The following is a 27,692-nucleotide window of genomic DNA, read 5'->3' on the forward strand; positions in this document are numbered from 1 at the left end:
GAAGCAGCCATGCGCCGGCCGCGCCCTGCAGCTGCACGGGTGCTACGCACGCCGGCGGGCGGCCAGGGCACACGCATGCGTTAGCCGTTAGTCTGGCAGTTGTTGGGCCGTTGGCACTTGGCGACACGCCTCTACTCGAGTCTAAGTCCAAAGCACTCACTCCACTATCCTTCTTACTGCACAAGGCCAGTTACATAAGCCAAGCTCGCGCCGTCGTCAGCACAGCGCTCCTGCGATCTTCCCAGGAAGCTACCGGGCTCGTTAGCACTGCGCCTGTCGTGTGTTGCAATTTGACCTGACCAGTTCGGATGGGTAGCTAATCTTCAAGCCTTTTGCCGCCTGGTCTCAACCACTCGCATATCATATCCCAAACTATAGAAACTGGTGCAACGATTCGTCAACACGCGGCTGCAAGAACACGTCACCTTCCAACATAAAAGGCTCGAGGCGGAGTAGCCAGCCTAGCAAGAATTTTCCTCCACACAGGATCAGGTACTCAGGTTGAAGTAGAGATCGAGCTCGGAGACGCCAGCCGATCGGCCGGCCACCTCCCCATGGCCGGCGGGAGGAAGCGGGAGTGGCTGCGGAAGAAGCTGGCGATGGCGGCCCCGACCGGGGGGCGTGGGCAGCAGCAGTCGCCGTCGCCGCGGTGGACGCTGCGCGTCCGGGCGCTGTCCGCCGCGCTGCGCCGGCGGAGGCTCGGGACTGGCGGCCTTCCGCGCGTCGACTTCTTCCAGATCCTGTACGAGAACGTCGTCTTCCACCTGCTGTGGGTGATTGAGTCCATCATCGTCCTCGCAAAGCTCTGCTTCTTCTTCCTGCGCTTCGGCTTCCGCTTGTGACAAGCCTGGACCAAGATCCATCGTGCGCTTCGGCTTCATGTCTTAGGATCGATCGTCAGTTCTTGCACTCCAAATGATGTATTTGCCCCCCTTTTACGTCTGTCATGCGTGCAATCGAACATGTAAATACACAAAAAGTAAAACGACTTGTCGCCTGGTCAGAGCCTACCATAGCTTTTTCATGGATTTTTCCCAAGATTCACATAGTAATAGACTACTGAATGACACGGTAATGGATGAGACACGATCTTGGTTATGGATGAGACACAGTCTGGGTATTGGATGAGACAGTCTTGGCAATGAGTTAGCAAAGCAGGCGAAATAAGCCAGGCACGCAGTGCTGGTGATGTAAATCTTGGCTCCTCTTTTGCTTCCTCGAAAATTAATGGTGCTGCTGTGTTAGATATTTCAGGATTATTGTCACAAGATATGTAAACCGCAAAAAGGAAAAAAAATAAAATAGAAAAAACGATTCCTTTCTATCAGAATTTCAATAAATAGATCGAACTACAACCTTGCCCATATCCTAGAAACGCTATAAGTTTCGAACATATATCTCTCGGGCCTCTCAAAATGTCCCGATAGCAACTCATGTACACAGCTGCTATCCATCTGCCTGGATCAGGCCAAAAGCCATTGGATGCCATCTCTGGCGTCGCGCACAACAGGACCGCCTTCAGCAAAGTTGACAAGGGATCGATCAGTAGCTATTTGGCCACATTGGGTTAGCCTGAGCAGCAGCACTTAGGTTGCCATCACTGGGGTTTCGGTGTTCTGGGCCCAGGCCAGGCTGTGACTGCCCAAGCGCGGTGCCAAACTGCGAAGGTAGCTGGCCCTGCCGAAGCCCAGCCTGGTGACTCTGCCCTTGATAGCCATACATGGTACTGGCTGCAAGTGGGGGCATTCCTCGTGAACCAGCTCCATGCATCCACATTGCAGGGTTCTCATTCTGTCAGCAACAAATGAAAAATTAGTGATCACATAAATGCCCATCTTGGATGCATAGCTCAGGTGTAATATAGTTACCTGCTGCTGAAGAGAAATAAACTGATTTCCATCTTTGTACTGCGGAGGCACTGATCCATCGAACCCAAGAGTTGTGGTCGCTGATGCTGTGCTTTGGTTCACAGGGAAATTTCCAGGCATGCTGTTTGCAGTTCCAAAACCACCAACATAGCTCGAGAGCAGAGAACCTGGCTGTGGTAAGCTAGCTAGAGTTTTGTACTGTGGTAGAGGGTATTTCACACTCGAGTTGGGAACTGCAGCGGCTGCTTGGTGGAACATATTGTTCATATATGGTTGCTGAAAAGCAGTAGGCTGGATATATGCATAACTTGGTGGCAGAGATGGATAGCCAATCATGCTTGCATACCCAAGAGGAAGAGTTGCTTGAGCATAGGGATGAAGAAGATGTTGAGGGAGAGGAGGCCCTGACGCAATGCTGGTGCTTGGCTGAGATTGAGTCAGTTGAGGGTTGGGTAACCCAACTGGATTGGCACTCTGCAAGAATCAAACACACAATTAAGAACGTGAAATATATTTGTTGGATTCAATACGAAGATAAACAATACACAATAAGCTTGCTCATGACGTATTTAGCATAAATAGGAGCAGGTGGCAGAGTTAAGAGAAGGAAACTTATCGCGCTAGCACCACATTATTTAACACATTTACCGGTACCATGACAAATTTAAAGATTAGGAAATGATCAGATAGCAGGGTAACTAAGTTCTATGCATCGTTTCCTCATCTTTTGCCAAAAATTTCAAATGTTCCACCAGTTCACATCATATGACTATTGGCAACCAATACAACAGAAAGAAAGGCACATTCTCTATAGCAAACTCTGGGTCCTATTTGTGACATTTAGTTTGTCAACAACAAAAAAAGAAGGAAATATATGCTACCCTTTTCCAGATCGCAACTTTTGCTGATTAGTTTACCTAGCAACATCAATTACCTACAGGTAACATAACCAGCAAGATAGAATGTACGAAGTTGGCAAGAAATACATGGCTACCGAAAAGCATACATGAAGATGAAGTCACATGATTCAGTGAGATGTGTACCTCCTGGGGCTGCGTAGAAACCGTTGCATTGTTCATGGACGATGACGTCGTACCATGCATCATAGGAGGGTTAGTGAGCAATAGTGAAAACGCTGGATCAAATTCACGCAATGGCGGGATTGCGGGTGGCAGGAGACCATTTTGTATTTGCTGCAGATACAGAGTAATAAAACAGCTGTTAGTAGCGAAAAACAGTAGTGTGAATAAACTGATAATTTTGTGTGAATCCTTTTAGGAAGGTGTGGCATACACTCAAGTGTCTGTTCAAGGGTGGGTGTGTTGTGTTCGAATGTGTGGGTGGGTTGTGTGGGGTGGTGTGTGTTGTGCACATCTTGGTACTTTTTTTCTTCTTAATGAAATGATGGACAGCTCTCCTAGAAAAAAGAAATAAAAACATCTTGTCTCTTTCTTTTTCAATTGAGCTATATCAGTGCAAGTTAGAACCAGGGACACATGGGTACATACCATAAAGTTTGACAGAGGAGAAACATTCTGGAATTGTCGGTTTTCCTGAAGATAACTGTGTGGAGCAGAATCTTGCAGTGCTGCACTTGAAGTTGCAAAATCTGAGGTTGATGACAGGGTATATTCAGTAGCGTTTGTGACATCCAGGAAATTGGCTCTTGTCACTTCAGATGATGTAACATCAAGATTCTCCATGTTGCTGTTTGTCGTGGAAGCAACATATTCATTAGCTGCCGGAGTTGCTGTCGCCTTGCTTTCATCCTCATGCATTCTGAAAAAAAAAATAGAGGACTTATAAGCGGTACAAAACAAAATGGGGGTGAAGAATACTAAAAAAATAGAAAACATACATGATATCTGCCTGGTTAATTGAATGCTCATCAGCAACTGTCGCAGCTTCCCCATGACACTCAAGAGGCTTTGTGGTCAAAGATGCATCAAGTGTACCAGACACAAAACTACCAAATGTCAAGTGTGCGCAGTCAACATTTGAAACCTGAAGATGATCAGGTATTATTACTGCCGGATTATCATCAGATGATTTTGGTCCCTCATGCAGCGTCAACTGGTCAAATTGTTTCGTCGTGGCAGACATACCATTATTCAAATCTGCCATCAAAGGGGTAAACGGTAATAAAAAATGAGATATTGATGAGCAACACCAAAAGGTTAAGTACAAGAAAGACAAAAAATTCCAGAGACCCACGGGCCACAAGTCACGAAGGAGTATTTTAGAATGACGATATGAAACAGAAGGTCAGTAATTAATGTGTAATGGGGTATTGTGGCATGTAAGAATGCAATATAAAAGTTTACATGCAGATAGAAATGGAGAATTCCAGAAAGCAATTTCAGCTGACTAACTTCGCATCATGGTAGCCATATGATGGTGCAATAACTGATAACCATAGGAAACAAAAGAAAAATCATCCACAGAAATAAAATAAGCTAGCTTCCTACTTAATTTACAAAGTAGGCCTTCAGAATTATATAAGTTGACCAATCACATGCAGAAATACAAATTACAATGAGCTTTGTTTTGACTTACTTTGGTTATGCTCAAATGAAAGGCCATTGGAATGAAAGTCATCTGTTTTCTCTATTGAAACATAATCCTGATATGTGGCAACTTCAGTATATTCCGATTTATCTTTACCAGAAGCAGAAAATTGTTCAGACATTGTCAGACTTTCTGTATTGCCCTCCTCCAAATTTGCGTCTTTGTCAATGACATCTTCATTGACATCCGGAGTTGATGAATCTTCAACTTTGGAAGGAGCTGTTGTATCTGCTCCATCAACTGGAGGTAACATGTCAACTGAGGAAGCATCTTTAGGTGCAGAGTACACTTCAATAGCACCATTTGGTAATTTATCTGCTGTGCCATGGCCTACTTCCGGCGCAACAGTTCTGTTGTATTCCTTGGGTGGTGTATTGGAAATGACTGAATCACCAACAGCTGGCATGGTTGTGCTACTTGCAACAGATCTGCTCCCAACTTTAGCTTGAGGCCTGCCCATCTTCACTATTTCAGCCATGGAAGGGCGACCTGGAATACCACCCCAACCATGCTGCACTTGAGATGGAGGCTGAGTGTTCTTTGCATCAGCTTGGGCAACATTGCTGCAAATAGAAGCACAAACCATTAATATGACTGTCAAGGATGTCTTCAAGCTACCTTGTTCAAATTATCAGAAAAGTTTAACTAGTTTGCATGAGTGAATCTGTACATTGTCGAAATTTATAGATAGTCACAGTTTACCTTGGAAAATGGTTACGATATGATATGAACAGTAAATAATATAGACCACAATGCAAAAATGAAGAGAACATTGTTTGAGAAGAACAAATGATTGATCTCTTCATAATAATCAAGCCAAAGGGTATCAGGCCCTGCACTTGCGTGGCAGGTAACTTGTAGAGTAGGGCATCAATACTATATCAAATAAACATTTTCTACCATTGCTTTCTCTAGCCATATGTTAATGAAACATACGAAGATATAATGAAACTTGAGTACTGTTTTTATGATGAAACTATTATTATACCTTTTGTGTCACATTGCACGTTAACTAGGACAACTAGTAAAAAAATAACTGATGATTATATGCAAAAAATACTGACACTCTGTTCTGTGGCACCTAAATTGTCTATCATCCACCTTTGTGAAGAGACCCCTAATACAGAAAGAGATGAAACTCAAGCCATTAAGGTTTTGCCTACCAGCCCAAACATCTCTTTGTTTCTGATGTAATTTATTAGAAGAATGGACAAATGTTGCAAAACCATAAAAAATTATAGGGTAATGACTGAAACTAATGCAACAGCTTCAACAACTACAAAGCCTGTCCCAAGCAAGATGGTTAGATTAGCTATAAACCCAACAAGAGTCACAAGAAATAATGCGAAATAAAGAAAGAAAAAGGGTGAGAATGAAATAGGAGAAAGAACATTGACTCAAGCAATAGAAAGGAAAAACATTAACTAAACAATTGGCACATAGATTATAATCTCTATGCAAAATTATTAGTACCCCTACCCTGTAGCAGAAATAGCTTCTGTATGATTGCTTGTCTTGACATCCAAGGCTGATGAGTTAAGTGGGGCATGTAGCTCTGGTTCTTTCTTGATAGGGCCTTTGAAAACGCCCATTGAGTCTGTTGACATGTTGTTGAAAAAACAAAGAGAGTGGTTGGACCGAGAAAACTACGAACTCCATACACAATATGAAATGCAGCCTACCTCTCCCACTTCGATCAGAACCAGCCTTATACCCGCGATACATAGGTTTCTGGAATGAGCGAGGTCTTGATTCCTGAGAAGCTTTAGTCTACAGATGATAGAATTCGTCAGGGGAACAACTGGCAACCAGATGACATGCATTGAATCGGATCAAAATGCAAAGATGCACTAAAGATCACAGAAAGGTTGTTGAGTGTAATAACATAGGCATATACATGAATCTATTTCAAAGGAAGTACCATAGAATGCGACTGCTAACCTAATAACTGATCAGTTATCAGAAGTATGCTAATTCTTTGTCAAGCAAGAATGGCACGCAACTGTATACATCAGCCAGTACATAGCATGGGAGGACCCAGGTCTCCCATTAGGTGCAAGCTTGCATAATCCATGACCCTAAACTCACATTTCAGCAAAAAGACAACTCCCACAAAGAAAAACAAAAGATGGAAAAGTAGACAGTGAGCTTCCATTCAATGCAAGCTTTGCAAAATCAATGGTCAAGTCAAATTGCAGTTAAACTCTCACACAAAATCAAAGGATGGAAAAGAAAACTGTGAACTTACAGAAAATCTGGGATATAAGGAATTCAAGCATCTACTAACCTCCTTTTTCTTGTCCCGCTTTCTCCTCACTTCATGAAAAGTATCTGAATAGACATGAAAAAAAGTTATAGTTATAATAATAAACAAAAAATTAAGAGTCTACATGATTTAGGTACATCAGGCATAAATGCAGTGATTAATTGACAACAGAGAAAATACCAGATGCATAGGTATGCATTTAAAATAGGCAAATCTACCCTCAGAATTGAAGAACAGGACAAATAGAAGGCTATCAGCACGTGAAGAACCCAAAGATCACTGGCACCAAAGCATCTCTACACTGAATTTACTGGAAATTCCACTTTCAACAAATATGTATTAGTAGGTACGTATCAGTTAACAGCAAAAACAGATAATGCACCTATACCAAGTTATTAAATAGATAGAAAACTTAAAAACCAAGAAAAATATAAGAGAATGCATGAGTGAACTCAAATACCATCCTATTGCTGAGGATAAAAAGACATGTTTATGCAAGACATTACATAATATATGGGCCAGCTGTCAGGATTCTGCAACACAGCTGGACTACAATGGGATATGAATCAGGAGTTCAGGACTTCTGCGCTAAATTGAACCCCCTTAAATCATAAGTTGCCACATCTGTTCCATAAGCCACATCCATAAATGCAAAAAGAGTTGCTTGTTGACAATAAATAAATAAATAAACGGATATATCACTAATCTAAAGGCGTGACAGAACTAAAACTTCCCGGTATGCTTTCACGCAGTCACGTTAAACCTAAACTGGCAAGCAAAAACAGGTCACAGCGTACAGCTTCCGCGGAATCAGACCAGATTGGGAAACAATTCAATAGCAGCCGTCCAGATTGGGGGGTTACGACACGAAGCCGCACATATCCGCGGCGCCCAATCACCGCGCGAAAAACAAACCCTAGCGCTGACGAGCATCACACGACAACATCCGCTCTAAACAATTCGACCCGTGAAGCGGGAAAAAGCGAGGGAGCACGCAAGCATACCTTGGGAGATGAGCCTCTCGACGGCGATGTCGGGGTCCATGCCGCAGTCGCAGAGCGTGGCGTAGATCTCGCCTTCGGAGCGGTCGGCAAGGATCCCCTTGAGGCTCTGCACCATCTTCCTGGAGGCGGCCGGGATCGCCGCCGCATCCACCCCGTCCGGCGCCGGATAGGGCTGCCTCCCGCCGCCGCCACGGCCGCCGCCCCTCATGGCGCTCCCGCTCCCGCCGCTGCCGCAGCCACCACAGGCGCCGCCGCCTCCTCCTCCTCCTCGATCCGGGGCAGCGAGGAGCTGCGGTGGCGTCGCCGCTGCGCGCGGTGTGGGAGCAGCAAAACCCTCGTCGCCGCCGCCTTGCTCCCCCCCCACGCACCCTGTATTGCCGAAGCCACGCACGCACGCAGGAAGAGAGGGCCGGCCCGGGCAGGAGCTCAGCTAATAAACGGGGGGCTGGCTTCGAGTTTCCTTTCGTGAATTGCGAAAAGCAAAAAAAAAAGGATGGTGCCTCTGTCGGACGCCGTAGGATTGCAGGCTCGCGCCTCCCAAATCCTGAGGGCTTAGGGCCTATTTGGTATCCTGCCTAAGGCGCCACAACTTGCCTAACCTTAATCGTCCAAATTGAAGAACTAACCTTAGGCAGAAAAGTTAGGCAAACTGTGGCACCTTAGGCAGGATACCAAACAGGCCTTTAATGCTTCCTGCACCCGGACTCTCTTCGCCCGCGCTTTACGAGTCCCTGACAGACGGGTGCCGCTTAGTAAAGGAGTTTTAATTGCAATCTTTTTTTCTACATGAGAAAGGGGCAGCATGAGCTCTGCCTTTCAATTAAACCGGAAGTCATTGATCTTGTGATATTTTATCGTTCAAACCATATACTTAATACGGTGGACGCCGATTTGAAAAGATCGTGGATTCAATAAATCACTCTGGTCTGTTTTTTTTTTTGAAAAAAAGAAGAAAGAGAAACACCTATGGTAAGCACTTGCCATTTCTCATGCGTTGTCATAGGTAACATGCCACGTTTCTGAATCACTGGGTTACAGCTGGGCAGGGATCGGTGATGAAACAAGTACGTGCTGTCAAAAACGCGTTCAGTGAAACAAAAAACGTGAGCAAGAGTACGCCATGGCACGTTATTGTACTACACAACCAAATAAGACGTAGAGAGTAATAAAAATGTACACAACCAGGTGTGACCTAGGACCTAACAAGAATGACCGCTTTTGATGCTCAATATGTATTGTCAAAAGCATGTCTAGCCAAATAAGAAAAAAGAACTTTCCACAAACGTCATAGCACGTCCCAAGACAGCATAACCGGGTGGGAACCTAGGGATGTAATAGGAATATTTGCATCTAACCCAATTTGTGCAATTTAAAATATGTCTAATGAAATGCAAAAGTTATGCATGGAAAATCCGTAGTTATACAACCGAGTAGGAATATTGGGACATAACAAAAATGTTCGCTTCGTTTTCTCAATATGTGCTATCAAAAATGCATATAGAGAAATAAAAAAAATTGCATATGGGTGCTACCACATGCCCACATGTGTGTCATAGAAAGTCTTTAGACAATTGGATGGAAATCTAGGGATTTAATATGACATTTTGCCTCTGTTATTCGATAAGTGGTGCCAAAATTGCATTTTGAAATAGTGTGCATGTTTTTTTAAGAAGATATCGATTGTCATGTTAAATTACTAGTTCGGAGATACTGCTCAATATTGGTGTTTGTAATAATTGCTCCTTTACCATCTCCTTTATGGGTAATGCTTATACTGCTTAATAATCAGATCAAATGAGATTTAGCCTCATTCATGATATAGACAACATAGGTATATAAAATTTGCAACCTGCATATATCATATGTCCAGCGGTGGAACGTGGAGTCAAATCAAGCAGGGGCCAGTTGAGCTCAATCTTGTGTATTTCTATTTATACACATCAGCCAAACTAGCATAGATGTATACTTGCAGTGGAGCAGTGCGTGGAAGAAGCAAGGGCTAATGCTTAGTTTCGCTTCCACCGCGGTCCATCCCTGCATATGTCTATATTATATTTAAAGAATGGACTAGAGTAAGATGAGTGGATATGAGATTATTGATTTGAAAATCGACAACAAACTATAAATCTCTTCCTAAAAAAGCAAAATATAAGTGTCGTTTCATACTACCAAACTACAGGAACTTGCCATCATGTGGCAAATACGGTTAGCCACCATATACTATTGTTAAATAAACGTCTTTTGAAAGGATACTAAGAAAAACGCCACACTATACGTCCAATAAGTTTTTTTCTCAATAAAAGGTGCACGAAGTTTAGGTGCTTAATGGTTTACAGCCGTTTACACTGTGCGGGACTATGCCGACATGCCATAGTAGGGAGGATATTTTCCTTGCTTCTGTGCTAAGGTTTCTGCGGCCTCTTCCATTTGCCCTAGACACCAAACGTGGAAGAGAAAGTGTGCGAGCCGACCGTTAAATCGGCATATTCTGTGACTCCCGCGGCTGCCATGCACGGACGCCGCACGGCTTTGGTTTGGGCTGGACTGGTGTGCAACCGGAGCGTGCTGCCCACGTAAGGCTCCTCTGGTCCTATTTGTTACAGATTCTGGGCCAAAACTGTGAGACGCACTGCCCGGCCCGCAGTTCCTGGTCCTATTAGGCTGATCAGGCCGAGCGTCATGCTGCAGCCTGCAGGCTGAAATTCCCGATGGCATTTTCGGCCGGCCTGGGCTACAAGAAAGGAAGCGTGCACACTTTCGGCCCGTGTTCGTCTTCCCGGACCTTTTAGTTGGGGAAATGCAGAACGGACCTTCTAATCGTGGCCCAAATGGCGCTCTTTTAGTTCTTCTCCTTTTTTTCTGAAACATTTTTTTTTGAGCGAGTTAATTGGTGGTGTTCAGGCAGTCCTCTGGGAGACTGGGACCCAAAAAAGTAAAATAAAGGGAAAAGATGCTGAGTCTCCTCTTTCTCTAATCTCTATCAATAAAAAATAGAGAAGGATGCACAATCTGAAAACTCTACATTTGTTTGTAAAAAAAAAAAGAAACAAGGACAATGATGCATAATCTGAAAACTCTGCACTTGTTTGTACGAAGCCACAAGTGAACAAGGATGCACCGGAACAAGAGATTGCAGGGCTTGAGGTCCTTGTTTCGGTTGTCTTGGACGCGGGGCCTGGCATGTAGTACCTGATCGGGCTTTTGGTTCAATCATCATGCCACAACTCGACCCAACAGAAACAAAACACCAACGTCTTTCGTACAAACAGCTCCCGAATGTGCTCCTCCTGGTGGGGAGCGAGAATGAACACATCACACATCAACTGCTTGCATTTCAACATCCCTGCACATATAATAATAGCATGCAACTCATCAAGGGGCTGGGTATGTAGGGTCAGGTTGGTGGTGCTCTGCGTACTCCACTTAACAGGCAAGCACCGGCAGCATTATAACCATAAACCAGGCACACAAAGTGACAGATTCCAAAAGCCATTTTCTGTTCCTGCTGGTAGCAGCATCCACTATCCACTGAAAACCAAGGGCACGGCTGCACTTCTGCTATCTTTCTTTCTCCCTCTCTCACACACACACAGGGTCCATCAGTCATGACCCATAAACTAAACAAAACGATGCGGTTGTTAGCAAAAAAAGAAAATAAACAGATACAGCAATGCGGCAAAAAGATCTAAAATTATGCGTCGGAATACGGGCTTTGCCTGGAAGGATGTTGACCCTGCCTTTTGTCCCTGCTGCCACACCAGGAGAATCATTTGGTGGATAATGGATTTGGAGGGCAGGGGGCAGGGGGCAGGGTGCCAAAACTGTTACCAGCGGATAACATTGATATTAGTACTCTCGGTAGTGGCGACCGAAACAATATTCGGGGCAAAGCAGCTAAAAGCAAGGGCCAAACCGTAAAGATAATAATATACTCGCCGAGAAATGCTTTTGTACTTGGAATAAGTACTAGCATTTAGCCGGCGTGGAAAATAAAGGTGGCATTTTCCCCGTTCCTCCAACTTCCGAGTACCAGTGGTTGAGAGGTGATTGGTGAGTTACTTGCAGGCATGCGGCATGATGATTTGTTTGCGGCAGTTAAATTTGCTTCTCAGCCCCCTCACTAGACTGTGGAGAAGAAGCACTCCTGTACTGCCTTCTCTGAAAGTCTGAACTGATGAAGTGGTTCCATTCATGTTATCAACTTATCATGCATCATATGGTTTGCTGCCCGTCGCTGCACTGGAAAATCTGTCTGGCGACCTCTGCAGCTAACTCGGTGGAGTGATCGTGATCCAGTGTTGAAAAGCTCAAATTTATTCCTCGAAAAGAAAAAGCTCAAGTTTACCTCGCCCACTATTGTGGCATGAACCGCAGTACACAACGGCGGCAGATTCCGTTGGACAGGCAGGCAGGCAAGCAACCAACCAAGCAGGCGGCCATTATATTGTGCGAATCGAACAAGAACACGCTGAAAACGACCGGAACCTCCCCTCCCGTGTAACGCACCAGCACGCCACGGGACGGGGACACGCCCCCCCTCGCTCCTGGAACGCATCAGCCACCGATCACCCGGCGCCGAGGAGACCAGAGAGAACGAACGAGAAGATCTCTGGTCAGGCTGCCGCCGCCGCAACCCCAAGTGGCGGAGTGGAGTGGAGGTGGGGGCGGGGCGGGGCTCGTTTTTCGCTAATGGCGAATCGGCTGAAAAATCAAAATCCCTTCCCAGGGGGAACAAGGAATTTGTTCCGTCTCCCTCCGCTTTCCGCTCTCTCCCCCCTCCCTCCCTCCCTCAGTCCCTCTTGTCATCTCGTGCGGAGTAGCCGCGTAGCCGTAGGCCCGGCCCCCGGCCCCCGGTGGAAGAACAGCTGATGGACGGGTGCGTGCGTGCCCGCTCGCCGCTGGCGGACTCCCACACTCCACGCAAGGTGTGTTGTCCGGCAGCCGGCCGCCGGGCACGAGCGGGCCGATCCATCTTTTCCGAGGAACCACGGAGCGGGACACATCGAGCAAGCGAGAGCTTGCCATTTGTACCGCCCGCCCCCCGTGTCACGTCAGCCTCGGGTTCAATTCGCGGGCGCATGGCGCTGCGCAGCCGTGCCGTGCCGGCGTGTGCTCCAGGGCCTGCGAGAACTGGTGAAGGACCCTCTGGCTGGGTGAGCAGTGTTCGAAAACTACTGTCGATGCTGCGCCACTGTTCCTGTTCGAATCCGATTCCGGGTTTCTGACGCGTCGTGTCATCCCCCGCACGGGCGGCCCGCGCTTGCTCGCCATCCCATCCAAAAGTCTCCAGAAATTCGGATCGTCGTACGCGTCAGAATCGAAACATCCGAATTCACGATGAATTTTCACGTCGTTTGAGCCGTCGGGAAGAACATGCATGCAAATTCAGTCCATTTCCTTCGTCGTCAGACCACAGGATTTGCGATCGCTCTGCTGGATCCGCGATCCAGCGGCTCCAAAACCCCCTCGCGCCTACTCGATCTTTCGCAGGTTTCCTATGGGCGACGAACGAAACGAAGGAACGCGCCGAGAAAAGAGAAACTAAAAAGAAAGGGGCCTCCGGATCTGAAGAACAGGAGCAGCAGAGCCCTCGGCGAGGGTATGAACACGGAACAAGTTCAGCAAGGGGAGCCTCTCCTTTATGTACTCTGCACAGGGTGTTTTCCACCGCTACGTCAACTTTATTCGACGACGGCGAGGGCGCAGGCGAAGGCCTGGTCGGCCCCACAGTGCGCGCCCGCTCCGGCCATGGTCAGGGACTCCTCGCGGTGGAACCGCGTCTGCTTCGCGATGAACGCCTCCACCGTGCGCCGGAACTCGTCCGCGTCGTCCATGCCCCAGCACGCCTGCGCGTCGCGCGCCGTCACGGACGACCGCCGCCGCCGCCCGTTCTCCGACTCGGAGCGCCGCAGCTCGGGGGACACGGCGCGCCGCGCCAGGCGCGGGCCCATCTTCTCCGACCTGCTTCGCCTCGGCGCGCGCGCCAGCCTGCTCGCGCGCACCGAAGGCTGGTCCTCGAACGCCGTGCCCGCGCGCGCCGTCTCGGGCGCCGCCGGGGCTGCTGCTGCCTCCGGCGCCTCCATGGCCGCGGGCGCTGGAACCGCCGGCGTGGCGAAGGAGGCGGCTTCTTCCAAAAAGGTGCCGGAAGGCGTCGGAGCTGGCGTGGCGAAGGAAGGGAAGCTGGCGCTGGCGGCTGGCGCGGCCTGCGGAGGCGGTGGGTTTGCGGCAGTCGCGCTGGCCGTGCTCGTCTGCTGGTTGGAGGAGACGGAGAGGTCGTGTCTCGACAGCGCGACGAGGAGCAGCACGATGGCGTTGCCGAGGACGAAGACGAAGCGGGCGTTGAGGAGGAGCGACCCCGCGAGGCGCAGCACGGCGGCCGCCGCAGACGGCACGCGGGACGACGACCAGGAGAGGAAGGCCACGAGCGCGAGGAGCTCCCCCACGCGCAGCATCCGGTACAGGAGGCGTAGCCGCAGCGCTGCTCCGGCGGCCGCCATGGCTGCCTGGCACCGTGCTCTAGAGCCTGTAGGCTGTACGTACCCTCGGTGCTTGCGGCGCCGGCCGGCTGGCTACCACGTGGTGGCGTTCCGGGGGCTTTGGCTCCGCTTGGGTTTTTGGAACGAAAGCTGAAGGTGAGGTCTGGGAGAGTGGAGGGTGTGCGAGCTGCTGCTGCTGCTACTTGAAATTCTTTGGCTGGAGTGAGGTGGATGTGGGGTTTATATAGGCTACTTCTGGGGCATTTATCTGCGGACTTTTGTGTTTAATACATTTATCCGCCTCTTAGTACTCTAGATATTTCCTTTTTTTTTCTTTGTGTGTTTCGTATGGGCATACAGTATTTTAATTGTTAGGGGAATGTGGTACTGTTGATGAATGGATACAAAGCTTATTCTTTCTCGCATTAGTTTTGCAGCGTAGAAGCTTAAATTTTTAAGAGGTGTGATGATGATTATGAGACAATAATGATTGGTGGTGTGCCACCAATTTGTTTCATGCGGTAGTAGTAACCGGGGTCAAAGGGGAACCGTAAAAACATGTCCTTTTCCTTTTCGGTGGTTATGATTAACCTAAGTGGCTACGTGCAATATTTAGTGGTTGGTGGGTGCGTGACGTCCAGAGTTTTTTTTTGAAAGACCAGGGACGCCAAGATTAGGCTTGCACATTTGAACTAGGCGTCGGCCTAGTTGAAAATTCAGTTCATGCAGGCAAACATAGTACTAATTCAACCTGCTTCTACAACCTAGCGATCCATTCACTCTTTCATCCATTTCCCCGAGCTGTTTGAACTGATCCTCCTCCCAAATGGGGGTAGTAACAAACATGAGCTGCGAGGTGTCGGAGCTGGGGACCTCATCAGATCAGATGAGACGATACATGTGCACGTAGACCACGTCTCCCCATGCGTGGTTCAGTGTGCCGGGCAGGGGCGCCATTGCCCATTGGCGTGGCCCGGCCCGGAGATTCGTGCGCGGGGGGCGTGCGGCGGGGCCACCGATGCCGGCCTCGATCAGCCCGACCAACGCGAGATCGACTCGGATGTCTTCTTCTCGATCCGGCTTGCCCCGGGGGGGAGGGGGGCACCGTGCTCGGTCTGAGCCCTGGCCTGGCCCGGCCCGGCCCGGGCCACGCTTTTTCTACGCCTTCCATGCACACGCCCACGCTTGGAACGGCGGACGAGCGCTCGCGTCCACGTCGCCCCGCCCCCTTTCCCTTTTCCCCGTTCCGCTGTCCCGAAGCGGGTGCCTGGAACAGCGCTGCTTGTCACGGACCGGCAGGGGAGATGATCTCCGGCCGTCTCGAGTTTGAAAAACACACAAAGCTCTCTAACCTCGGCGACATGCTGGGAGCAAGTCAAAAGTCAAAAGAGAGATTAGCAGCACCGGGTTGAAACTGAAGGATCGAATTTTTCTGATTTTTTTTTCAGTGTGCCGTTTGGCCGCCGCATTTATGTTTCCGGCGGTTTTTCTGACCAAATGCTGCAAGGACACGGCACGATTATGAGGTCGGAAGCATCTTCATGACGAGCCCAGGCAGGGAGCGAAATTACTCCGCCCGCTTCCGAGCGAGCGGGCAGTAAACCCGAAGCCCTGACGGGCAGCGGCAGCGCGGCACGCAGGACGGGCACGAGGCCCGGCTGACCCCGGCCGGCGCCAGCGCCCAGCGCGCAGCGCATTTGCCCCGCGTGCCACGCTCATGCCGATGACCCCGCGCAGGCCATCCCTGCCGCTGCTGGTTCTGGCTGCTGCAGGAGCCAAGGGTGCAGGGGCAGCAGGGTGCCCTGGTGCTTGGCGGTGGTGGCCCTTGCGCCGAGGCCGGCGCCCGGCACGAATGTCCCTCACGTGGATCGTGGCGAAAGGAAGGGCTCTGCCTCTGCTCTTCTCTGATCGCAGGCCATTTTCTCGTACCACCGCCCGTGGACCTGCCTGTCTTGTCTTCGCGTACGTGCGTCCACGGTTTTTCAGGCGCACCGGAAAGTACGAGCAGCCGTCGTACGTGCCACGGAGCGGCTGCAATAGCGCAGCGTCCTGGACTCGTTTGGAACATTGGGATTCGGGGATTTATTCGGACGGCACCACTACGGCAGCTCCTCGTAAAATCGCCGGGACTCCGGCGTTTCAAATTGGGTACTACCAGCAGCAGCAGCAGCTGACATTGGCGTAAAGCATGCGCTGCGGGTGGAGGATGGAACGGAAAGTCCAACACTCCAACCCCACGAGACTGGCCAGTCAGATCGGTGTCTCGCGACCGTGGAGCCGTGCCAGTTGCCACGGCTAATGGCTCGAGGCAGCTGACACGTGCGTGCACGGCTCGGCCGGGCCGACGGCCGTGTCCCTTCACTTCCCTTCCCTCGTTCACCCGCTTCCGTTTCTTTCCGGCCACGGCCCAGCCAGTAGCGGCTATGGCCTGGACGCTTTTGGCCGCGCGGGGCGGCCGGGCAGGGGCGCGCGGCGCGCCCGCGCGCCGAGGAGGGGACGGGACGGGGCGGGCCGCGCCGGGACAGGGGGACGCGATGGGACGGAGCCACAGAGGAGGGCGCTGTGCACACGTGTGGTGCTTTTTGGTCTCGGCGCGCCAGCAGGCCAGGCAGCGGCCGACGAGACACGTCCAAACAACCCCGGCCGTTGCCGTCGGCGCCCTATAGCCCCAGCCCGGTTACGTGTAAGCAAGCGCCTGAGCCTCTCTGTAATGAAAGCCGACATCACTAACCATATTCTTTCGCCTAGCTAGCAAGGTAGACGGCTACTACAACAACAGATAATGCGAATTAACTAGAGTGAAAAATCTGCCACCACACTGCAATAAAAAAAAACCCAGAATGCACCAGCCAGCACTCTGATCTCGCAGCACATGCGCACCATTAGCGTCCGCGAAAAGATAAAAAAACACAAGCATCACTAACATAATCTTTTTTTTTAAAAAAATAAACTGCATGATTCACAGAAAGGGGGTTAAAAAGTGCCCGTCTTTCCCCCGTTTTCTCCAGTACAAAACAAAAGCGCGGGCATCATGGGGATCGGAACAATTTGATTTCCGCCTAAAGGCTCGACGACGGAAAGCAGGCGCTGGCGATGGTGCTCGAGCTAGCCGCTACCTAGTTCACATAGGAAGGCTGCAAATTATTCTCCCCCGCCGCGGCGGAGCGGGGGTCGTCTTCACCCCGCATGTGAGGTGCCGGCTCACGAGGCGCCGGAGATCGCCGAGAAATATGCAAAGGTCGCCAGCAGCTTAGCTTTTGGCACTAAGAAGGTCGCCGTATATGTTAACAAAAAGAAGAGGGTTTGGTGGGGGAGACACGGCGGCGTGACCCGCCGCTCGTCGCCGTCGCAGCGGAAACGAGTTTGGTATCGCTAGCCGGTGATTGGGTCGGGTGCTGCCTTTTTGATTTGTGGTGGCAGCCGTGCGCGAGCGGCGAGGGGAGCTCCGGCGTCAAAGCGTAGGTTTCTGGGCTTGACCTTGGCTGCGGGAAAGGGGAAAACCCCTGCCTGCTGGTTAGATTAGATTAGCTGCTGGCGAAGCACGTAAGATCGGTTTGAATAGTGCGGGGGCAATGATTGACTATGGTGGTGGTGCAGGATTACTGTAATCATGTCGGGCAACCAGGTGATACGGCTAGCTACGCCGGTGCACGCCCGAGCCTAAAAGACTACGATTAGTTTTAGGTCTGTTGAAGTTGCATTGGCACTTGTTTAGAAGAAGAGATCTACGCAGGTGCACTATCAATCTATCAGCGCGGTGTGGTAAAAAAAAAACATGACGTAGATACAGCGGAACAACGTAGTAAAAAGTGACATGAGTAAAGTCTTAACGGGGTTATAAAATTAATGAAGCCTTTTAAAGGCAGAATTAACTATTAAATATCAGAAAACAAAAATGGAAAATTAATACGCGCCAGATAGGGGTCGAACCTACGGCCTTCTGCTTAGGAAACAGACGCTCTATCCACTGAGCTACAGGCGCTTTGATGCCTGCTAATGGGAGAAAACCTTCGTATCCTTTTTTTACATCTGAAGCAGAAGCATACTACGGATAAGCATGGATGATTCTGTTTTCCGCTGCGAGAACACCGACTATTATTCCCACCAACAGTAGCCTCCCCACCATCACGCAGGCTGCAGTGCTCTCGCCCGGCTGCGGCACCAAACCCCACTCGAATTCAACGGAACACCGTGTTAAGGAACGGACATATACCTTCCGCGAGCAAACAAAACAAAGCATCGCATGGCATCGAATCCGAACCCGATGCCGCAGCCAAACCAGAAAAGGCACCGCTTCCGTGCTCACTGATTTGCCCAGCCACTTGCCGCTGCCTCAGCCCATAGCGTCTTTGCTCATCCTTTCCAAGTGCCAAGTGCCTGTGCCGGTGTGCCCCCCCCCCAAATTAGGACCCTGTTCACTCTTATCCTCCTAATCCCCACATCCGGTTCCCCCCGTCAACAGTCGCTGCCGCGACGGAAGCGCGCGCCTTCGATTCGTCCCCGTCGGATTATTCCCTGCATGTTCCTCCGGCAACCATCGCCGCCGATCCTCCGGCGGCCACCTAGAATTCGGACTCGCTCCGGCTCCCCGGGGCACGATCGGTTGATTCGAGCTGTCCCGCCTTTCGGAGGTGGTCGTCCCTGGGCTCGACACGTCGGCTACCAAGGGCATCCTCCTCCGTGATCCGTACCAGTGGAGCTCGGAGGGAGAGGGACCAAGGGCCTAACATCCTAGCCATGGAAATGGAGCTCTCCTCTGCTCCTGAGATGCTACACATGAAAGCAAAGAAATCTTTTTTTTTCTCTCCTTTTACTTTCCTTTCAGTTCTAGAAGGTTAGGAAGGGAGGCGTAGTGGTAGTAAACTATTACTAAGTAGACACTAAAGTGGTAGCTTTGCCTTGTCCTTGATTAGCGATCTGTTCCCTTTCTTTCTACCAGTAGTGCAATTTGGAGAGGTTGATCGATCGGCCGGCTCTGGCTCCATCATTGCAAGGGATTAGAGTAGTGACAGTGCGATGCTCTACTGACCTGAGGCGCTTTCGAGACATAGTCATGGCTTATGATTCCGGTAGGGCCTGCCCTGGTGTTTGGTGCCTCGGAGTCACGGCCGGATAAAACTTGTAAACGGCTGTGGATGGAGAGATGAGTAGGACGTGGGGTTAGTTAAAGCGTCTCCCGGAGCCTAAGCTAAGCCCCATCACCAAAGCGGCATCATTGCTACCACTCCATTACTAGTATCTATCACCGGTGATTTTTGTTCCTTTCTAACCCCAAGTGCTCCTACCCTAGCCCTACCGTCGCTCAAATATAATGCGTGGGTAGTGCAGCTAGCTTGTTCCGCGCATGGGCCTCACCTGCTTCCTGCAAAGATATACACAAAAAGAAAGAGGCAATTATCATATCCAAAAGGGGATTAACCGTGCTGCTTGGCAGATCCATGGCGAAATCCCAATGCACTTTGAATATCCAGATTCCGTTCAATTACTACTCATGAAACCAGTGTACTTGGCTCTTCAAAAATTAACAGAAAACACGCGCACATGATAGCATCTAGCTCAGTGAACCAAGCACGGGAAATTTGCACCCAAGGGATGTCATGCACAACACGGAGACAGGATTTAAAAGGCTGTACAATAGAATAGACATGACTAAGCATTACATCATTCTGTCGTCAACATTGTAAAAGAGTAAAAAAATAATATCATATGATTAGTTGGCACAAGGGATAAAGGCAACCCCTTCTATTATTGTAGAATGAGGATCAACATTATCAGCCTTTACAAGAACATTCACCAAGGAATCAACAAGTTAGTCAAGAAATAATTTACTACCTTTTCTATCAAAAAGGGATAAAGGTGTACAAACTACAGAGCAGTGCAGCATGGAATACGGAATTGTTGTCGTGAAGAGTGAATTTCCTTCCAAAAGGTGGCTAGCCTTCCTTCACAAGAAAAATGAATATGGCTTAAACAATCCCCATGCTTTTTCTGTAAAAGAGATCACCAGGCAGCTAGCTACTCACATTCATGCTTCGCTCCAAGCCACTGGGCAACGCACCAAGGTTACATCAGTTTGGTACACTAAAGAATGAGCTTCTGCAATACAAGTCCAATGCAGAAATCAACTTGGCTTGATTTAGCCTGTAGCCTGCCACAGCTGCTTTATTTGATTGGAATAGAATTCCTTTTTCAGAATACTTGATTGGACTGGAATACAGTGCACCCTAAATATCTGAATACTAAATGTTGCAGCCACCTTATCAAGGTCTGTATGCAGATCAGTACAGCATTAGTAATCGGATTTCCCAGAAAGCAGAAGCACAAAATAAGTGAGACGACCAGACCTTATGTTGTCCTGTAATGGATGTTCCGCCATGGCAATTGGCAAGGGTCCCTGTCCCTGTTGCAGTAAGTGATCCTTTCGGGATTACTAGTTAACTGTTAGCTCCACTTCTGATCCTAAATCCAACTGATCAGGGATATGGCAAACCATTCCAGCTCCATAGTACATCAAGTTAAGCATAGCAATGATGGCATTGTCTTGGGGATTTGTCCGGTCTCCAGAAACAAACACTCCGATCCCTCTGTCTTCCCCTCCAACTTCGACAGATGACCACCCTGCCCCTTTTACAACACCTTTCCGCTTCATCAAATGGCGTTCCTGGGCTGCCTCACGCCACTGCCCTTTGCTGGCATAGAGGTTCGCCATTGCCACATGTGCTCCTGAACCCCATGGCTCTGCCTCCATCACCCTCTTGGCAGCTCTCTTTCCAGTTTCCTCTGCCCCTCGAGCTGCACATGCCCTAAGCAAAGAAGTCCAAACCACACCGTCTCTTTCATCGTCAGAAATTCTTCCAATCAACTCCTCAGCCTCATGTACTCTACCAGCTCTGCCCAACAAATCAACAACACAACCATAGTGCTCCTTTGAAGGCTCCACTCCATGCCTTTTGCTCATTGCATTGAGGTATCTCAACCCGAGCTCAACTTCCCCCGCGTGAGAGCAAGCAGTGAGTACACCAATGAACGTAACATGGTCCGGCTTTAGCCCCACTCGGCACATTTCCTCAAACAGTTCAAGCGCCCCTTTGCTGTGACCATGCTCAGCTTGCCCAACGATCATAGCAGTCCATGAGATCACATCATCATTAGTACGATTGGAAAATACGACATCAGCATCTGACATGCTACCACTCTTTCCATACATGTCAATGAGCGCACTCCTGATCATCGCATGGTGTTCAAGTCCAGCAGACACAGCAAGTGCGTGCAGCTGGCGTCCAGTATCCATTGCTGCAGCACCTGCACACACACTCAAGAGGCTGGCAAGAGTAAACTCATTTGGCCGAGGGCAACTGCTATGATGCCTCATTTCAGAGAACATAGCAAAAGCCTCCTCGGCGTAGCCTTCCTGTGCATATCCTGATATAATTGCACTCCAAGAGACGACATCCTTGACAATACTCTCCCGGAACACATCAGTAGCAGCTGAAAGACGGCCACAGCGTGCGTAGAGTTTGACAAGGGAGTTCGCCACGGAGCGGGCATGAGACAGCCCTCTCCGTGCAGCTTGTGCATGTATCTGCTCACCAAGATAGACACGTTCAATATTTGCACACGCGGCAATTACGGCAGAGAAAGTATACTCATTGGGTGATGCAGAATTCGATGACTCGTCGTGAAGCATTCTGACAAACGCCTCGATGGCTTCCTCTGCACGGCCGGTCTGGACGTAGGATGCAATCAGTGTCGTGCACGCGGCAACGTCGCGCGAGCTCATGCGGCTGACCGTGGCTAGCGCGCGGTCCACGTCGCCGAATCGCGCGTACAGCGTAGCGAGCGTGTTGGCGACGTAGGGCGTGGCGTCGAGGCCGAGCTTGGCGCAGAGAGCGTGCACCTCGCGCCCGCGCGGCAGCAGCCCTGCGTCCACGCACGCCGTGAGCGCGGCCGCGTAGGCGTGGGAGTCGCAGGCCACGCCGGAGGTCCGCATCTCGGCGAAGCGGCGGAGCGCGTCGTGACGCCGGCCGGCCCGCGCCAGCGAGGCGACGAGCGTGGTCCACGAGACCACGTTCTTGCACGGCATTTCGTCGAACACCTGGAGCGCCAGCTCGAGGCGGCCGGCCTTGGCGTACGCGTCCGCAAGCGCCGTGGAGACGAACACGGACGACACGGCCGACGAGCGGACGGCGAACGCGTGCAGCGCCGCGGCGCGCCGGAGGATCCCGGCGTCGGCGGCCGCGGAAGCGCACGCCTTGAAGACGGGGCTGAGGACGAACGGGTCCGCGGCAGCGTGGGGCGGGGAGGAGGCGCGGAGACGGTAGAAGAGCGCCATCGCGCCGGGGAAGTCGGCAGCGGCTGCATAGCCCGCGAGGAGCGTGGCGTAGGCGACCTCGTCGCGGTGCGGCATCGCGTCGAATAGGCTCCTCGCGTCGGCGAGCTTGCCCGATCGGACCAGCTGCCTCAGCATCGGAAGCTGTGGCGGGCGGGCGGGGGTCGGCCCAGACCCTCCTCCTCCCGCCGCCGTTCCGTAGGCCGGCCGTCCGCCGGAGCCTGTGGCGGTCCTCCGCTGCTTCGTGCTGCTGGCCTGCTGGGGCGCCCGCACCGCCGCCGTCGAAGAGTGTGGAGTTTTGGGCTGGAAAGTATCTACTGCTTCGTGCGTCTGGGATTTGGGCCCGCGTTTGTAGTTTTGGGCTGGAAAGTAGTATCTACCGTGCCGCGCCAAGAAGCCCATCTGTGGTTTGAGTGCCTTACAGCCCGCTGTGGCGCTGTCTGTGGAGGCTGCAGGTGGCCCTGGCATCCGTGGCCAGTCCCCAGGCATGATGGTAGAACAATGACGGATGTCGGATGGGATGAAGCGGGAAAGGTTGGTAGGGGACGCGCGGCGGCGTGTACCTCCGCCGTACATGACGCCGGCAGTTGCAAAGCAACAGAGAACAAAGACATAAGTGTCTAAAAAAAAAAGAATTTTCGGCAAAACTGCTTTTGTTCGTCACCAATTATCACAACAATATTATCAGTACCACACAACCTATAGGCATAGCTATAATTCACTCTCCATTGCTGGCCTCCTGAGTAGCTGCTGCCACACAACCTACAAAAGGACGGACCATCGCCGCCGCGCGCGCGCTCCTCCTCGCCCGCTGGGTCCTGTACCTCCTCCGACCCTCCGCGCGAGCTGGCCGAGGCAGGTCGTACAGGGGGGCCGTGGAGCCGGAACGAGACGGAGTCCTCGTTGAGCACAAGCCGGAAGAGGCCGCGCCCGGTACCTCTAGCTCTAGAGCGCGGCGGCGACGATGGTGGCGAGGTGCGCCCTGATGCTGGGCAGGTGCCGCCTGCAGGCGTCCCATTCGCGTATCCCGGGGACCCTGAAGTACGTCAGCGAGATGAGGAGCATCTCCTTGCGACTGAACCCCAGCGTCGTCGTCGTCAGTCTCAAGGAGATGAGTACAGTACGTACGTACGAGGGTTGCTCAACGGAATGTGGAGTGACATACGTGTGTTTAAGTCGCACACAAATATTCAGTGTATACAATCGGATTTCAATTCAGACTCTAGTAGGTTTTGAGTATGATAAATATGAAACTCGATTACAGTAATCAATCCACCTAGATATACTAATTAAGCTAGCTATCATCCGAATAGGAAAATACAATTAGAATCAAACGCAATTTTGTTTGAGGTAATAACCAACCTAGCTAATACTATCATCAATGAGCAGGTATATATACAAACTTATTAGCAGATCACAAACATAACATACATGTAGCATACAAACATACAGTAGGTAATTCTAGATAGATGCTCACCACTGTTAAAGAGGGACACCTATCACCATATCCACAACTATTTTTTTGAACTTAAATATCCGCAACTATTAGCAAAGCTCCGGACACCCAACAACAATATCACCACAATCAATGAGGTAGTTTTTACCGTCCATGTCGGAGGTACTTAAAAAAAAAGCACTGAACAAGCTAGCAAGAGGCTAAGCTTAAGCTTATCAACAGACTTGGTAGGCCAAACATATATGGCATATGATCTACTTTTATTTAACTTAAATAATAATACTGGCAAATAGTTCATAGACACTAAACCATGCTAGCTAACATGCAAAAAAAGGGACACCCATCACCATGTCCACAATTATTATCAGAGTTCAATAATTACTATAAACTAATAACACCATAGCAACCATGTGGCTGTTTTTTACGGTCCTTGGAAGGTAAAAAAGGTGTTTTTACCTTCCAAAGACCGAAAAAAAATCACCCACGAACAACATCACCTCGCCTAGGCCCAGAAATCAGATATGGAGCGAGAGGGTGGCCCGTCGCAGACGTGGCCGTGGGCAGTATGCTGCTGCTGTCCCCATGACCTAGGATCCTGACTCTGCAAGGCTTCTGGATTGCTCCCATCCTGTGCGCCCACACACTCCTCAGGATCATCATCACGCAGCATGCTCATACCATCAAATTCATCATCAGCGGCAAGACCCATATCACCATCGCTTCCGGAAGCAGCAGTGTCACCCTGAACACTCCCAATGAACTGGTCAGACGAACAATAGCCTCCTGCTTGTGCAGGCAGATAGCCGCTGCACATCAACTCGTAAGGCAACTGGTCATAGTATTGAGCATTTGTCTGCTGGTCTGGTGTTCCAAAGGCACCTCCAACCTCTTGTTGGTAAATCTGATGCTGACCATGCTTCCAGATGCTGCTATTCTGTGTTGTGTCGCCGGGGAAAAGGTCAGAGTCTTGGTACAGGTACTGCGATGCGTACTGGTCCTCAAGTGCAAAGAACTCGCAATCATCTTGTTGCTGGTAGAGCTGATACTGAGCATGGCTGTCTGCAATAACCTCATTGACAGTGTAACACGGTAGCTGCTCCTCTCGGCTGCAGGATCTCAGAAGGTTCTGGATCTCGAGGCACCGGGACATGTCGTCATCACGCTGGAAGCTGCCCGCACGCGTGTCTTCTTCATGCATGGGGGCATAATCTCCGAGCATTCCATCTGAGGGTGCTGGGTATCCCTGCAGCGGCAGGGCGGTGAGGACCGGCGCACCGTACGCTGCCAACGCCTTCTGTTCGTGCTGCAGTGCTTGGGGAGGAGCCTGCAGCTGGTGCTGGGGCGGCGTAAATGGCGGCTTGACGGGGCTGCTGACGAGTGCTACTTCCTCCTGCTGCTGTTCCTCCTCCGCGCGTGCTGAAATCTTATTTTTTCTCCTCGCAATTCTCTTGGTAGAAGCAGCCTTATTGATCGTCCTTTTCTTCTTAGTCTTCTCCGGATCCACGTTCCTTGCCCTAGTCCTCTTGCGGCTGCTGCTGCTGCAGCCCTCGCCGGCGTTGGCGTCCACGGTCTCCGAGTGTTGCTTCCGTTGAATCGAGCACAGGGCATACTGCCCTATCTGCATCCATGTCATAGAAAACAATCAATACAGACATAGGAGGAGATTAAATCAGTCAATTTAATCGCTATTTCTTTAGGCCAATCAGGCACTGTAGGGTATGAGATAGAACTGCAGAAGGAACGTTTTAATTTTTTTAGGCCAATCAGGTAAGCCACGGGCCAGGTCTGACGCGAGGCAAGCCACGAGATGGAAATCGTGTCTTCCAAGTCAGAATTGTGATATATTGAGCCAGTAAAAAATTAGATGCCTTAACTAGTGTATTATTTTCCTTGAGAAACGTTAATTATCTATTGACAGATTTTTTTTGGCAATAATATGTCCGATTTGTAACGTACTGGTTCAAGAAAAAAAATGGTCCATTAGTGATTAGGGCAAACAGATCTTTGACAAAATTTGACTTTGCAATGTTCAGGTATAAGAAAAAATGATCTAGGTAGAGAAATAAAATATTTAGAAAATTAAATACAGTTTTATCTCATATTTCTACCATGGATGGATGAATATAAATGCATTTTAGTCAAATGGTTAGGAAAATGACAAATATTATGTCTCACAACAATGATATTCATATTTTTCGTAAAATTGTGTAACCTTCTTTTATACATAGCTCTTGATATTTAAGAAATTATACCGCTTACGTACCAAAGAAGTATTTGAATCTATCACGAACAAATAATGCCCACTCTCAAAGGTGTAAGCGTGCACGTGAGTATGGTGGCATGAGTGCACATAAGTGTCCGCATCCGTATCGTGTCTCAAAAAATAATACTCAATTTGTTCTCAAATACAAGATATTTTGATGGATGCATATTCAAACTTACAAACTGGACCATAAATATACACAAAATACTAATATTTGTGATGTAAAAAATATAATAGTAGTATTTTTCCTTGACTAATATATACTTTGGAACAACTATATTGTCAATAGATTCCAACAAAACTCTTAGAAAAAGTAATGGACAAAGACATGTGTTGGATACCATACCCAAATGTCAAGAAAAAGGTACATAGTTATACACCTGGTCACATTAATGTAAGGCTTATTGTATTGTGCAAAAGTCAAACTTTACAAATTTTGATCAACAATTAGTAATATGCATATGTAGTGTACAAAGTTACATCAATAGATTCGTATTCAGATCACTATTGAGATATTGGTTTTGTAACAATTTGCAATATATATAGTGCAAGCATATATATATATATACATGTACGTATGCGTACCTTGGCGTGGCCTTTCAGGATGTACTCGTGCATGCTCCACTTGCCGTCCTCCTCGGCGTCGCTGGACTGGTAGATGAGCACCCTCTTGGTCCCCACGACGACCTTCTCCTTCCTGCGGACGGCGCCAGGCTCCTCCTGCTGCCGCTCGCCTCCTTCCACCGAGATGGGCACCAAGCTCCCCGTCGCCTTCCACGTTGCCTTGACGCCCGGCACCCTCACCTTCCGGTTGGGCTCCTCCTCCTTGTTCGACGACGACGGCTCCCGCACCGTGAAGAAGTACCACTTGTTCTCCCCGTACCCCTTGTACGCCTCTGCGTGCAGCACGTGTTTACGGTCAGCGGGATCAACAAGACAAGCTGCTACTAATTCGCATCATCAGATGAATTATTAATATCAGCTTTAACTTATCATGCATGTAACTATCGGACCATCATCAGTAGGAGAGTTTATTTTAATGAAGACTATCGATCTGCATATATATAGCTATAGGTGATTAACAGGTATAGAGAGAATTGAAAGCCGGCCGGGCCGGGTTTGCTTACCGACGAGGCTGCCTGGCTGCCAGTCGAGGACGGCGACCTCGTTGACGATGTCGAGAGGCAGCTCCCGGCCGTCGATCTTGCCGCGGAGGTAGACGTCGACGAGCTCCGCCTCGGTCGGCACGAAGTGGTAGCCGGGAGGGAACTGCAGCTGCCGGACCAGCTCATGCGGCTGCGGCCTGACAGCGACCTCCATGGAAATCGGAAAGTAGATTGAGTAGATGCCAAGAACGGGAAGGGGTTAGGAGAGAGGGAGGCCAAGGAAGGGAAGAGGTTGAGAGAGAGAGAGAGAGAGAGAGAGAGAGAGAGAGATCGGTTTATGGTTTAAACGGTCACAT

At 49.7% G+C, this 27,692-nt stretch overlaps 4 protein-coding genes and 1 non-coding gene across 7 annotated transcripts; 1 reads left to right on the forward strand and 4 right to left on the reverse strand.

Moving 5' to 3' along the window:
* The first annotated feature begins 118 nt into the window (after positions 1-118).
* Positions 119-1,248, forward strand: LOC112884550. Its single transcript, XM_025949960.1, has one exon. The coding sequence runs from the start codon at positions 555-557 to the stop codon at positions 840-842; it is 288 nt and encodes a 95-aa protein (XP_025805745.1). The 5' UTR covers positions 119-554; the 3' UTR covers positions 843-1,248.
* Positions 1,221-8,132, reverse strand: LOC112884548. The gene is made up of 10 exons (XM_025949955.1): positions 7,707-8,132; positions 6,724-6,767; positions 6,119-6,206; positions 5,916-6,033; positions 4,425-4,999; positions 3,727-3,985; positions 3,377-3,647; positions 2,912-3,061; positions 1,869-2,342; positions 1,221-1,791 (listed from the first exon to the last, which is right to left on the reverse strand). Exons 1-10 carry the CDS (start codon positions 7,912-7,914, stop codon positions 1,543-1,545), a joined length of 2,436 nt encoding a protein of 811 aa, XP_025805740.1. The 5' UTR covers positions 7,915-8,132; the 3' UTR covers positions 1,221-1,542.
* A 4,943-nt stretch (positions 8,133-13,075) lies between these two features.
* LOC112886521 (predicted GPI-anchored protein 58) lies at positions 13,076-14,402 on the reverse strand. The gene has a single exon (XM_025952441.1). The coding sequence runs from the start codon at positions 14,201-14,203 to the stop codon at positions 13,388-13,390; it is 816 nt and encodes a 271-aa protein (XP_025808226.1). The 5' UTR covers positions 14,204-14,402; the 3' UTR covers positions 13,076-13,387.
* Positions 14,403-18,091: 3,689 nt separating this feature from the next.
* Positions 18,092-18,164, reverse strand: TRNAR-CCU. The gene has a single exon. It is a non-coding gene; the product is annotated as a tRNA-Arg (tRNA).
* A 1,633-nt stretch (positions 18,165-19,797) lies between these two features.
* Positions 19,798-22,806, reverse strand: LOC112888164 (putative pentatricopeptide repeat-containing protein At3g47840). Of its 3 annotated transcripts, none has more exons than XM_025954525.1 (2): positions 20,527-22,806; positions 19,798-20,449 (listed from the first exon to the last, which is right to left on the reverse strand). In XM_025954525.1, the coding sequence occupies exon 1, from the start codon at positions 22,647-22,649 to the stop codon at positions 20,613-20,615; it is 2,037 nt and encodes a 678-aa protein (XP_025810310.1). In that variant the 5' UTR covers positions 22,650-22,806; the 3' UTR covers positions 19,798-20,449; positions 20,527-20,612. The 3 variants fall into 3 exon arrangements, with proteins under 3 accessions (XP_025810310.1, XP_025810312.1, XP_025810311.1); XM_025954527.1 differs by having other exon boundaries at positions 19,798-20,120; positions 20,206-22,806; XM_025954526.1 differs by having other exon boundaries at positions 19,798-20,124; positions 20,206-22,806.
* Between the last annotated feature and the right edge of the window lie 4,886 nt (positions 22,807-27,692).

The sequence above is a fragment of the Panicum hallii genome, chromosome 3 (genome assembly GCF_002211085.1).
Source record: "Panicum hallii strain FIL2 chromosome 3, PHallii_v3.1, whole genome shotgun sequence".
NCBI lineage: Eukaryota > Viridiplantae > Streptophyta > Magnoliopsida > Poales > Poaceae > Panicum > Panicum hallii.

Excerpts from the sequence above, each read along its gene's own strand:
- LOC112884550 (XM_025949960.1), top strand. The coding sequence starts at position 555 with ATGGCCGGCGGGAGGAAGCGGGAGTGGCTGCGGAAGAAGCTGGCGATG.
- LOC112884548 (XM_025949955.1), bottom strand. The coding sequence starts at position 7,914 with ATGAGGGGCGGCGGCCGTGGCGGCGGCGGGAGGCAGCCCTATCCGGCG. Across the intron at positions 5,000-5,915 it reads GAAGCTATTTCTGCTACAGG|CAATGTTGCCCAAGCTGATG; the intron begins GTAGGGGTACTA and ends TTCTATTTGCAG. Across the intron at positions 3,648-3,726 it reads ATTAACCAGGCAGATATCAT|AATGCATGAGGATGAAAGCA; the intron begins GTATGTTTTCTA and ends TTTTTTTTTCAG.
- LOC112886521 (XM_025952441.1), bottom strand. The coding sequence starts at position 14,203 with ATGGCGGCCGCCGGAGCAGCGCTGCGGCTACGCCTCCTGTACCGGATG.
- LOC112888164 (XM_025954525.1), bottom strand. The coding sequence starts at position 22,649 with ATGCTGAGGCAGCTGGTCCGATCGGGCAAGCTCGCCGACGCGAGGAGC.